The following is a 13495-nucleotide window of genomic DNA, read 5'->3' on the forward strand; positions in this document are numbered from 1 at the left end:
ATAGCCTATATTACCTTCCAGACAAACCTACACAATATGCGAAAATTTCAAGAAAATCGGTTCTTCCGTTTTTCATTTACCGTAAAAACACCACCCAAAATCAAAAGTGGACCTATAAGGACAATATGGGTATCAAATGAAAAGTATGCGGAAGTAGATAACGAATCTGGCATACAAATTCCGTATAAGGAACAAACAAACCGAGTCCCATATATCCGTGATGGGCTAATGTGCCCATTTTGGCCATTTTTATGGGGGTGGCGTGACCTCCTATACTTCGACATGAATTTGTATGCCAGATTCGTTATCGACTTCCGCATATTTTTCATTTGATACCCATATTGTCCTTATCGGCCCACTTTAGAATTTGGGTGGTGTTTTTGGGGTAACGGTGGAGGCTCCACCCCCTTCCGTTATCAATAATTTTTAAGCCTATTCCTAATTCTACTCCCGAATACCTTTCATTTGATTCCCATATTGTTATGGTCGTCAAACAAACCTATTTAAAGGGGTTTTGAGGCTGGGGCGGCCACCCAGGTACTTGGACCCAACTTTTATTATGAAATTCGTAATCTCTCTGAAATTCGTAAAACTCATTTGTATTCCATATTGTACCGATCGGTCCACTTTCATCTTTGAGTAGTACTTTTGGGGTAAGGGGAGGGTCCGCCCACTCCCGATATCAAAAAATTATATAGCCTATGCTTCCTTCCAGACCAACCTACACAATCTGTGAAAATTTCAAGGTAATGGGTTCAGCCGTTTTTGAGTTTATACGGAACAAACAAAGAAACCGACAAACAAACAAACACAAATTGAATTTTATATATAAGAATTTGTGATTGAATTCAATATTCCTTTAATAGCAACTAAGATTTTAATTAAAAAAAATTACACATCATGAGATTTATATAACCACAAAATCAGTAGTCGAAAGCTGTATGTCAAAATTCTATCTTCTTCTGCAGTACACAAATTTTCATGACATATGTTTTTAGGGAAATAGTGGGATTCTGACATTCTGCATTTGGTTTCCTTGTTCTTAACAAACGCTCTTTGTGCAAGCATCAGGATTCACTAATAGAAGGTTAGGTCACATGCAAAACACAAAGTGGATAGGCCCCATAAACATCATTAAGGATGTCAAATCTGACGATTGAAAATGTCATCATATAGGAGAAAACGTAAACAAAGAATGAATGTAAAAAGAGAACAAGTTGACATCCTCAATGCCAAGTACTGCCAAACATTAAAAAAAAAGTATATCGGCTGATCGCTTGGCTTAACCTTATTCAGTGAATCCTGTGCAAGCATAAGCACAAAGATCAAATTTAGTATGCAAGAGTACGTAACTTCTCCTTTTTTATTCGGAGCGAATTATTTGAATATCATGCAAATGGTTTTTATAATTTTTTTTAAATTTTTCTTTGCAATAAAACTTACATTGCGTTGCAACTGTTGAATACTCCTATTATATGAATTAGTAAAATTATTTTAAAATTTGGCTTCATTGTGTTGTAATATATCCTTTTTTATATATATGTATGTATATATTTTTTTTTTTGTAGAGTTTTTAATGCGCCAACTTTGTTTCTATTATTATGTTTTTATTCCTGTTTTTTCTTGTTTTTTTTTTTAAATATAAAATCACTTAAACAAAGCTTTGCGTACTTTAACAAGGCGCGTGCGAATACGTAAAGTAGACTAACCGACCAACCGACTCACAACGACGATGACTGATTGAAGACTACGATCAACGCAATTGCAGCGCGATTAAAAATTTGATTTGAATTTTACGCGATAACAAACGGAGTGTTGGTAAATACTTCGAGTAGGCTTTTATATCCTCGGCTTTAGAAGCTGGCGAGCGGGCCAAAACAGATACCAAACAACAACTACACCAATAGCAACCAACCAAAGCACCATGAGAGTTTACTTTTCTTAACACCACAAGTCAGTCAGTCAGCGACGGTAGCGGCTCATAGAGAAATTTGTAAACACTACGGCCAAAAACAAATTCAACAGGGCCTACCAACACCAACACATTTTTTAAACCAACAAAAGAGAAGAAAACAGCAACAATGCAAGCAAAAGCCGAGTACATTGGGGAGTTGAGAAATGAATACTCGCCCCCTCAACCAAGAATAGTGAAAATTTAGATGTTATGCTACAATACAAAACAAACAGTTTAAAAGAATATTTAAGAGAACTAACAGTTATATACCACAGAATCGAAGAGGTTTAATTTTATACTCATCTTTATTTTAATAAAAAGTAAAAAAGAAATAGGAATAAAAAGTCATTGAAAACTGAAAATGTTATATTAAAATTGTTAAGTTTAAGGACTAAATACTTTATTGCTGAAATCAACAGGTAACAAGTAAAAATTATATTTAAAATTGGCCGGTTCAATTTCTTTAACTTCCACTGCTGTGGAATTTGCCCAAATAATGCCCAATATTAGCTGTGTTCGGGAACTCAAAAATTTGTGCAAATTTGCATTCGAAATGCATGCTGATGCTCGGCGAAGGAAATTGTCCAATGAGATGAGCGGGAGGAGTACTCCCTCATGCGTCTTGGCTACTAATGAGATAAGGGAGAACGGTCTGTACCACTCCCCCTTGCTCGTGTCCTTTCAGGTTTCAGCAGCGGGATCAGACTGCCCATCTTCCGGGTACTATAATAGTGTTCGGATAGGCTGAGTACAGTTATGTACTCGACTCCAGACAGATCCAGATTCTTCATCATTAGTGTAGAGATTCTGTCTAGGACCAGCGACTTGGCGCCGCGGATGACATTCGTAGCTTCGTGTGCGGTTGTTGTAGCAGTGTGTTGTACACTGAGGCGGCAGCCCTTGCCGATGAGAGACTCCATCGGACCAATGCGGTACGTACAACCTGCTGCCATGGGATTGCAAGGTAATTTGTGATGGCTTTCCAGCGATACGGAGATCACGGATACGACGAATGGCACCCCCTTCTAGCCTTTTCACTCTCGGGTCAATAAATTGACGTTTATCGAAAGAATATACCTCAAAAGCATCGCCAGCATTTTTTATTTAAAAAAAAATGTTTTCCAAGCAAGCAAATAAAAAACCAACCAACTGGAAGTCGTTCGCGTACTTTTGCTTGGAAATTTTTTAAAGAGAGTAACATGGCTCTTATTATCCTGCAAATTTTTACCGGCAATTTTTTACTGGAAAAGTACACGAACAGACCGAATTTAACCTTGAGTCGTTTTACAAACGAACAACGCTTGCAAATTATTAAATTTTATTATCAAAATGCTCTGTTAAGAAAGTTAACCGCGTGCTTCTTCAATTTTACGACGAAGCTCATTTTTGGCTCAACGGGTACGTAAATAAGCGGAATTGTCGATTTTCGAGTGAAGATCAGCCAAAAGCATTGCAAGAGCTAGCAATGCATCCAGAAAAAGTCACAGTTTGGTGCGGTTTATGGGTTGGTGGCATCATTGGATAATACTTCTTCAAAGATGATGATGCGAATCGTAGCGCAACCGTGACTGGTACTGACTTCATTCACAGCAAAAATGCCTATTAAATTATCCGACGGATTTCTTTGCCAAAACACAAAAAAAAGCAGAGTTGATTCGGCCCATTTCGTTAGCATTTAATAAATTTGCATTTAAAATTGTGCGAAATTTATACTGATTCAGCGACATGTCGCTACTAGTTTGCTCATAGAACTCAGTACCACTTGTATGGAATGTGTTCGCATTATCTTGGTCATAAATTTTTATAGTGCATTTTGACAGTTGTTTGTGTGAAAAGTCGAAGTCAGTACTAGGATTAAAATGGAAGAAGCGTGCGATGAACTTTCTTAACAGAGCACGCATTTTGATAATAAAATTCAATAACTTGTAAGCGTTGTTCGTTTGTAAGACGAACAACGAATTATAGACCAAACTGAAGATGTTTGACAGTGAAACAAAACACGAAACGTGCGTGAGCAGTGTAAACCATTGTTGCCAAAATATATAATAGCTAAAAAATCACCCTTTAGTTTATGTTTGATGATACTCACAAACACAGTTTGGCCCTTTCACTGATTTAAACCAATAAAACAAAGAAAAATGCTGCCGGTTATGGTAGCCATAGTGGTTTCAAGGGATGCTAATATAATTTGTATGCCATTTTCCTCATTGTAAGCAGAGTGCTAATTTTTCTCCTAATTTTCACCGCCGTTTGCAAAAAAGAATTATTTTTCGCTCCATTTAAAAATATTTTTTCAACCGTGATTCGCCTGAACGTGAGTCGACATAAAATAGTCGTGCGTGAATATTTTTTTGCCTCGTCAGCGTATGTGATATCCCACCGAAAGTATAGCTAATATGAATATATGTACATGGTATAATGACGTTTTGAACAGTATCGTTGTTTCATGTTTTATGTATTTCCTCCGATAAAAATTGCACAAAATGACCGTACAGTGACAAGTTCACGCTTTTAGGCATAATCAACCTGTTACTTTCGCAATTAATGTCAGTTTAGATTTTTACAGCATTTTCCCTTTAATTGTTACGGAAATATTAAAATTTTATATTTATTAATCGTGTAATAACATATTAGGTTGCTCTAATGGAAAGAAATGAAAAATGGGACCACTTTTTTATTCGATGAACCTTAATAGTAAACAAATTAAAAATCATTTCTCTTATGGATTAGGGAAGTAATTTATTAAGAACTTATTGCCTGTCTGTGTTGTTCGTTATGAAATCAGCCGGTATTGATGTAAAGCCTAGTACTGACTCTATTTGTATAGATAGTTCCAGAGAAATCGTGCTTGAAAAAAGGATAAGATAAACACTATATATAATACCAAAAATAAAGCTAAAAAGAAAATTTTTTATCTTTTCCTATCTGCTACTGGACTTTGAAAAGCAAATAAATAATTGTTATGACAAATGGAATTTTTTACACTTTTTTTCGAAATGGATTTTTTTACGAAAAATTAAAATTAAAATAACTGTTTTTTTAATAATTACTTAATTACTTTTTGAATAGGCTCTTATTACAATTTTATTCTGAAAGTGTCAAAGTAAACCGCAGAAATTGTTTTTTTATATAGTTTAGTAATATTCAGCCAATAAACGCATGTAAATGTTCGCCAAGTCACGGATGCGAAAACGCTACACTTGTCTTAAGAGTGTTGATTGTGTATGTGTATTATAGTTCAGAACCACAACACACGAACAACGAAAAATGACGCGAACTAGTAATATACACAGTCAGAGTTACACTAATCACTCATTTTGACAGATAGTGCACTCAATATTTTGTTGTTGGGCAACTGCCACTACATGTAAATTAATATGTCTTGGGAGTACCAATAAGTCAGCTCGGGAGGACTAGCACCACCGTCCGTCCTTTAATGTAGAACCAAGTGGGTGACGCTTTCGTTGGTCACAGCTAAAGGGATAAGGGGTCAACCGCCCATGTTAATTTCTATACCAAAATGCATGAATAGTGGTTTATGCTGAGACTAGCGGTGATGCGAGAAGAGCTAGCGAAAATACATGCTTTTCGTTAGTCCTGAGTGTCGATTCCACCGTACACCCAGAGAAAAATTGCTAACAAACGAGCTCATTCAGTACCATATGGTAACAAATAATACCGCATAGTATGGACGAAATATAAAATTAAAAATTTGAAGTAGAAATCCACAAATATTATTACCACGAGTGTTACAGAACGTTGTTTTATAGTTCGAGTTGTTAGGATTTGTAATACATTGCCTATTGAACTACGACATTTTTCACTTGCTTGTTTTTAAGAGAAAGCTTACTGAGCATATATTGGAGATAAGATAATATAATAATAATAATAATTTTTTTAATGTACTAATTTAAATATTGCATGCTGGCAAGGGATTTCTTATGCTATTACTTTTACTGAGTTACCTGGCTGGGGAGCCTTTTTCGTTTACAATTGGGTTTTAATTCTACAACGTTGAGTAGTTTATAAGTAGTAAAATAAAACATTCGTTATTAAAATTGCCGTTACTATATTTTGTATAATGTTTGTAATATTTAATAGTGGGCCTTGTTGACTTCTTTATTACATTAATAAAATGAAATGAAAAATATTAAAAATTATTAGTACCGTATGGTAATAGCTTTATTACCGAACTGGAATTGCTTTCAATTCCACTTTGTTGTTACTGATTTTTGTATCATACCGATATTAGTTTTAGTATATTCCACTCCTTATGAACCAAAATAAAAAACCATTGAAAATAATTGTAATCTTATTTTATTTCCTCTAATTTAATTAAAAAAACAATATAACAACGTGACTTTGTATTTAGCAATCGATTCCATGGCCATTAATTCCCAGAAGTGATTCATGGCGAAACAATAAAAGGTGGTCTCATTTGTACAACAACCACAAATCATATGGTTCAATCCTTCATCTTGTCATCAAGCTGACCGACGTTTTGCCAACACACACAAAAAAATGTGTGTGCGTGCGTGTATACGTGTGCGTACATGAGCAGAGAATATGCGAAAAAGAAGATATCAACAAAGAGAATGCAAACAAAAATCTGACATCTTAATACCGTCAAACATGGCCGTCTGTTAACAGCTGTTCGCGTGAGACCACATGTTTAAATTCGCCTTGGTGATTGATCTCTTCTTTTTCGTATTGACGTATGTATCAAAACTACCACCATATGTCCGCTGGCGGTGCGGTGTATAAAAAGTGACATGAGACACTTAGTCTATACTGCCACTCTTATGGGGTATGCTAGTTGTGTGAACTTATATGTTCATATCAAAATGTTGTTATCGACATAAATTTTGTATAGGCGTACACAGACCTTGCCAGGAAGTGATTGATATATGAATACATTATGGTACAATTAAGAGGTAATGTCATTAGCACAACAACAAAAATCTACCCCCAATGAAACTACCTTGAGTGGCAAACGACGTAAATTTATATGTCAAAGTGGTTTTAGAAAAAAACTTTGTTTTACAACTTATCTTTTTCAAATGTTTGTATTTTCATCCTTATAACACTGTTTTGTTGCTAATATATGGAATATCAAATAAAATATCCCCTTAAGATTTTAGAAAAAATCACAGATGTGTTGTCAAGCCTTTGACGTATCGATTGACAGGAAAATCAAAACAAAAATAAAAAAATTTTACTCAAAAGTCCATCCTGTGAATACATCAACAAAGCACAATTTACGTCCTTAACTTGTTAATGCACACAAATTGTATTAAAACATTTTATTAAATTAAAACAAATATTTTATGATGGCGTAAATATTTTAATTACACAGCAAAACAACAAGTTTGCCTCCTTCGTCTGGTATTTAATTAATACCAAATGGTATTAAAAATATTTGGCAATAACGCAGATAAAATTATACCAGCCGATGTTTGTAAAGTGCCGTAATTTTCCTTTTTATGTTGATGTACAAATGTTAAAACGTTGAAATAATTCAGCTATAGGTGTTCATGTAACTTTGCACATAAAGGCCGGGTTTCTCATTTTCCGGTTACTATTTATCGTACCGATACTCTTCTGGTTAAGGGAATTTGGTTTTCTGAATATATGCTTATTGCTTATCCTAACGAAAAACCTTAACCGGCAGATGGGTTCCACTTAGCGATTCCCGATAAATAAATACGACTATGTTTATTTTACCGATTGCTAAATAATATAACGGTGTGTTCGCGTATTTAGGTTAGGTTAGGTTTAAGTGGAAGTCTGTCATCAGACTCACTTAGATGTTTTCGTCCATTGTGCTACCACAGGAACAGAAGAAGGAAGATGCCTTCTAGTTACTACTGTTCAACCGTCCAGATGGCTTTAAAAAGCCCAATAACTTGCGAATGTTCACATCCGTTCGCGTACTTATCCAGTAACAATTTGCAAAAGAGTAAGAAACTTCTGTGGGGGGAAAAACCAGAAGAAATATGCAACCTCTCATTTACAAAACTCTCCAAATGTTTTTCGCTTTCACACTCACTAATTGCTGATTGCTGCGTAATGTTGCGTTATCATCTAAATTGCCTTAATAGTGTACGAGAAACCAAATTTTTTTTTCTACGAGAAACCCGCCATATTTTTTTCAAAATGATAAACGTTATATTCATTACCTTGTTAAATGTACCCTGAGTACACTCGGAATTTTAAACAACTCTGTTTTCAAATAAAGATGCCACACTTTTACACCGTTTTAAAACGGAATTTTATTCATTAAAATTTTGCAATTATTATCAAGCAGAAAGGGGATACACACATATTAGGTATTATAAGCTGTCAAATTTATCTACCCTAAGTATAAAAAAGAAGATTGCTATAAATTCTATGCTAATTTTTTTTCTTGCACCATTCTTGGGTAATTTTCTGCTATGATATGCCTGCCGCACTTTTTCAGAGTCAAACTGGTGGCAACTCGTATGCTCTCGGCACGTGCAACATTCAATAATGGAATTATTTGCTGTAAAACGGTAATAAACAATGAATTATCAATTCCAATATTTTGCCAGATTAACTAGACTCTCGAAATCTTCCTTCCCAGCTATGACGAAGATCCGGATAAAAAGCAAAGCGATGAAAATGAAATCCTTCAAAAATTGTTGAAAAAAGTGGAAAAACGGAAAAGGCGACATTCAGAGACAAAAAAGATAAAGGAAAAGCTTGCAGATACACCACGAGAAGAGACTACTACTCTGCCCAAGGATGTTGAGCACGAAGGGGAAGTAGAATCTGCCGCGGAGCAGGAGGACATTATCAATGAAGGTGTCCGTTATGAACAAGATGAGAACGAAGCTGCTGCCGCCAACACATTTGAAGTTCTGGGTGACGACAAAGACCAGAAAAACCGTGAAAAAATCCATGCCATTTTACCTTCATGGTTAGCACATCCTACTATTATTTCAACTAGCGTGGCACCTACATCTGAAGAGCCTGAAGACAGCTTGCAACAAGCGAAATTTTTGTCATCCCAGGTGCGAGGTGCCCTTAAAGAAATGAAGATTACTCGCTTATTTCCAGTTCAAACAGCTGTAGTGCCCTGGATTTTGGAGGCTCACACAAAACCTGCTCCTTTTCGACCCCGGGATGTTTGTGTTTCGGCACCAACAGGCAGTGGCAAAACATTGGCCTTTGCTATTCCAGTTGTACAAATACTGGCACAACGTACAGAATGTAAAATAAGAGCTCTAGTTATGCTGCCGGTTGCTGAGTTGGCCCTACAGGTCTTTCGTGTCTTTAAAAAGCTTTGTGAGAAAACCGATCTAAATGTGTGTTTACTTTCAAATCTAACGCCCATAGCAATGGAAAAAGAAAAACTGGTAGAGATGTATAAGGGCAAATGGTATTCCAAGGTAGATATTGTGATATCTACACCAGGCCGTCTGGTGGAGCATCTACACAGCACCGAAGGTTTCTGTTTGAAAAATCTAAAGTTCTTGGTCATTGATGAGGCAGATCGTATAATGGATGCGGTTTTCCAAAATTGGCTTTATCATTTGCATGCTCATGTACGAACCACTTCAGATCAGCTGCTATCTGGTCAGGCGGCGCCATTGTGCTATAATGAGTTGGAATTGGCATGGACAAATCTGCAACCTCATAAGCTTTTGTTCTCAGCCACATTGTCACAAGATCCGGAAAAGTTGCAAAATATACGCTTATTCCAGCCAATATTGTTCACTTCGGTTTTGGCCAATTTGGAAGAGTTGCAAAACAAATTCGTGGAACATGCCGAGAAAAAGGCATCAGAGGCAAGAGGTGGAGATTTCATAGGCAAGTACACAACACCAGCTGAATTAACCGAGAAATTCTGTGTGACTCAACCCCGTCTGAAACCTTTGACATTGTATGCCTTGATAAAGGAAAACAATTGGAAAAAGTTTTTGTGTTTTACCAACAGTGTGGAGGCAGCTGGAAGGTATGTCCAATTTATTTTTTGTTAAATAACTTTTTTATGTACCGGTTTCTCTTTCTCTCTTAAGGTTGGCATTTGTATTGAAGACTTTATTTGATAAAGATGAAGATGCTATTCGCATAGATGAGCTGACAAGTTCTAGAATGCAAGGAGGTAAAAAGACGTTATTGGAAAACTTTAGAAAGGGACAAATAAATGGGTAGGTAGTTATTTTAGGGCTTTTTTTTTGTTATTGCTTTAACTTCTTCTTAATGTCGTTAACAGACTGATATGCTCCGATGCCTTGGCCAGAGGTATTGACATTCCGGATGTCGATATTGTGATATCATATGATCCTCCCAGACACATCAAAACCTACATACATCGTATTGGACGTACGGCGCGTGCTGGCAGATTAGGAACTGCCATTACTTTGGTCTCACCTCCTGAACAAGACAATTTCAATGTAAGTTGTACTACATTTACAGAAGAAAACCATGAATTCCAACTAAAGTTTTCCAATTTTAGAAACTTCTCAGCGAAGTTGGCAAAGTGATAACCGAAGAGCAACAATCATCGACATCCATTGAAGAATTAAATGCCAGAAAATATCAAGAAGCTTTAGAACAATTGCGTGTGAAGATTGCCAAGGACAAACGTATCAGAATATTAGAAATGAATCGCGCTAGGGAACTTAAAGAATTGGAAACAAAGGACACCTCGAGTATGACTGTTATGGAAAAGTTGCAAATGCAAGCTACTCTCGATATGCATGCCAAGGTGGATAAAAAACAAGAGCGTTTATTGGCTAGCAAGAGACAATTGAGTAAAAAATTCAAACCGAAAAAATTAAACAAAAAGGAAGAGCAGCCCGATTTGAAAGTCCCCAAGAAGAATTCGGAAAAAAATAAAAAGAATAAGGTAAAGAAAATGAAACTGACGAATAGTGAAACCTCAGACAAGTCTAAAGCAACAAACCCCCAAAAGGATTTCAAACAAAAGCAAGCAAATAAGAAGAAAAAATCTAAAGGTAAAACGAATGAATCGCAAACGGTTAGAGACATGTAAACGTAAAATAATTTTTTTTTTTAAATTGTAAACATAATTGTACATTTTATTTTTATAATAAATAATTTAGTTCATGGAAATTATATAAAATAATAATCTTTTGATTTTTTGTATAACATCTCGTTAAGAGTTGAATAGGATCGATAAACAGATTGTGTGTGATGTTGCCGATAATGCTACACCAATAGGGATTTAGGCGGCTGTATACATAGGTGCTACAAAGTTTTGTCGTTGTGTTGGCTGATGTTCTACAAGAACTCCATTCTTTAAGTAATTGTTTACGTCGTCTTGCACGTCGGCATCAATCCTTTCTCTGCAGGAGTTGAGGTGGCTGCATCTGCCGGAACGTAATTGAGTCAGAACTGCTCTGGTTGGCCGGGAGAGGTCGATTTTTTCAGGTGCAATGGGAGGCGGTTGTTCTCCAAGGACTACATTCGCCCGGTAGTCATTTACCGTGTCTGCATGAATGTTGTCTAGACCTGTTTTATATGCCGCTTGATCTAGAGGTTCTCTCTTGTAGCGCTGAACCTCACGCTCTAAATCATGTAGATCTACCTTAAGGCTTCTGGGCGGTGGATATCTATCCACAAGATGATGATTTGGATGGTCTCTGCGATAACAGCCCAAAAGGTATTGCTTAGACAACATGTAGTTATGTCTTCGCACTGGTAGGATCTTTGTCTCCTGATGGAGGTGGTCCACATGAGAACTGAGGAGACAGCTCGTCGCAGTTCGAAGGGCGAAATTCTGACAGCTCTGAATATTATTCCACTGCGTGTTACAAAGTTGACGAGACCACACTGACGCTGCATAACTTACCACAGACCGGCCAATTACTTTGTACGTGGTCAACAAGGTTTCTTTGTCTGCACTCCAAGTCCTGCCAGCAAGTGACTTGAGGACCTTGTTAATACTTTTGACTTTGCCGCAAATTGCTGTGGCATGTGGGGAGAATGTGTAAGAGCGGGCAAATGCGACGCCAAGTATTTTGGGACACTTGCCGGTCGGAATCATTTCTCCATCGACCATCACAGGCAGCTCAGTATTCACCTCACGCTTATTTGCAGTGAACAATGTGGCTGAAGATTTGGTGGAAGATATCTTCAGATTTCTCGCAGCGTAATATGAGGCAAGTTCGTTGAGGTAAACGTTCAACCTATCGCAGATGTCAACAATGGGTGGGGGGCCTGATGCCACGTAAAATCGTCCGCTTATGATACGATCTCTATGCCATTTGGAGGGGGTGGAATGGAGGATAGGTAAAGTTTAAACAGTGTCAGAGATATCAATCACCCCATCTTGGGGAACTCCCTGTTTCACTCTACAGTGCTTTGACTTCTTATCCCTAAATTCCACAAATAACACAGATAATTCGCGACCCATTGTTTCAGGCCTGGCTGGAGGGACGTGTTGGCGATGTCCTCAAATAATTTGGCATGCCTTCGATAGGTCCAGTGCCACGAGGACCGTCCTATCACATGGCCTGGGATGATTGAAGCCACGACAAATGTGTGCGGTGATGGCATGCAAAGCTGTTATTGTGCTATGCAGTCTTCGCAATCCTTGTTGATGCTCGGCGAATGGAATCTCTCCTACGAGGCTCGGGAGGAATAATGCCTCAAGCGTCTTTGCCACTGGTCAGAGAAGGGAGATCGGTCTGTACGACTCCCCCAAACTCGGGTTCTTTCAAGGCTTCAGTAGCGGGATCACTCTGCTCATTTTCCAGACATCGGGAACTATAAGAGTGTTCAAAGACAGGTTGAGGACAGTAGTAAGGTATTCAACTCCAGGTGAATCCAGATTTTTCAACATCAATGTAAAGATGATTTGGCGCCACGGATGACATTCGTTACTTCGTCCACGGTAAATTGTGATGGCTGTTCATCGGCTCGGAGACCACGAATACGGCGAATGGCTCTCCTCCTTGCCCTGTCACTTTCGGGACGCACAATACTATTGACAGTTGAACAACCTGGCGCATCTCTTCGGATCAGTCAAGGTTATTTCGCCAAAAGTGACTGAGACCCTGTCACCCCGCCCGTGACTTAACAGTAGACCACAGCTTTCCTACACCGGCGCTTAAGGTACATTCAAGTGTTCCAGCCCCAAATTCCTCCTATGTTGGCTGACTACCCTGTTTATTTCTATATTCAGCTCGCTGATTCCGGGGTTAGTGGGGTCCATACCAAGAATCCCATTACGCTCGTCTGCGAGTACTACTACCTGCGCCGGGAAATTGGGCCGCACTTGGGGTATTCGACCGGCTGGTATAAACCGAGCGGCTGCTGCGTTAATGATGTCTCGGAATTTCTTCTCGGCAGCTAGCACACCCGAGGGGGGTGGTAGTTCACTGAAGCGGCGATTGGTATACTCTTTGAAGCCATCCCAATCGGTCTTCTTCTAATGGAAAAAAAAAGTCCGGCGCTCAGGGTTATTAAGGCAGGTGGTCGGTCGATGGTGAGAATTATGGGGAGGTGATCTGACACCAAAGAGATGACGGCTTGCCAGGATACGTCACT

At 38.0% G+C, this 13495-nt stretch overlaps 2 protein-coding genes across 2 annotated transcripts in view; one reads left to right on the forward strand and one right to left on the reverse strand.

The window, feature by feature from the left end:
• LOC106089352 (myrosinase 1) overlaps positions 1-1826 on the reverse strand; it is a 52121-nt gene extending 50295 nt beyond the window's left edge. Inside the window, exon 1 of the mRNA XM_059360378.1 lies at positions 1444-1826. Within this exon, the coding sequence (XP_059216361.1) occupies positions 1444-1511 (68 nt within the window). The 5' untranslated portion in view covers positions 1512-1826. The remainder of the gene's footprint in view (positions 1-1443) is intronic.
• A 6399-nt stretch (positions 1827-8225) lies between these two features.
• Positions 8226-11048, forward strand: LOC106089351 (probable ATP-dependent RNA helicase Dbp73D). The gene is made up of 6 exons (XM_013255183.2): positions 8226-8283; positions 8415-8487; positions 8559-9932; positions 9997-10128; positions 10194-10374; positions 10437-11048. The coding sequence occupies exons 2-6, from the start codon at positions 8465-8467 to the stop codon at positions 10974-10976; spliced, it is 2250 nt and encodes a 749-aa protein (XP_013110637.2). The 5' UTR covers positions 8226-8283; positions 8415-8464; the 3' UTR covers positions 10977-11048.
• Positions 11049-13495: the final 2447 nt, after the last annotated feature.

Source organism: Stomoxys calcitrans, chromosome 1 (assembly GCF_963082655.1).
Source record: "Stomoxys calcitrans chromosome 1, idStoCalc2.1, whole genome shotgun sequence".
Lineage (NCBI taxonomy): Eukaryota > Metazoa > Arthropoda > Insecta > Diptera > Muscidae > Stomoxys > Stomoxys calcitrans.

What these genes read in the sequence shown, in the direction of transcription:
- LOC106089351 (XM_013255183.2), top strand. Translation starts at nt 8,465, where the DNA reads ATGGAATTATTTGCTGTAAAACG. An exon ending in GAATTATTTGCTGTAAAACG is followed by an intron (nt 8,488 to 8,558) that starts GTAATAAACAAT and finishes CTTCCTTCCCAG; the next exon opens with CTATGACGAAGATCCGGATA. An exon ending in AGTGTGGAGGCAGCTGGAAG is followed by an intron (nt 9,933 to 9,996) that starts GTATGTCCAATT and finishes TTCTCTCTTAAG; the next exon opens with GTTGGCATTTGTATTGAAGA.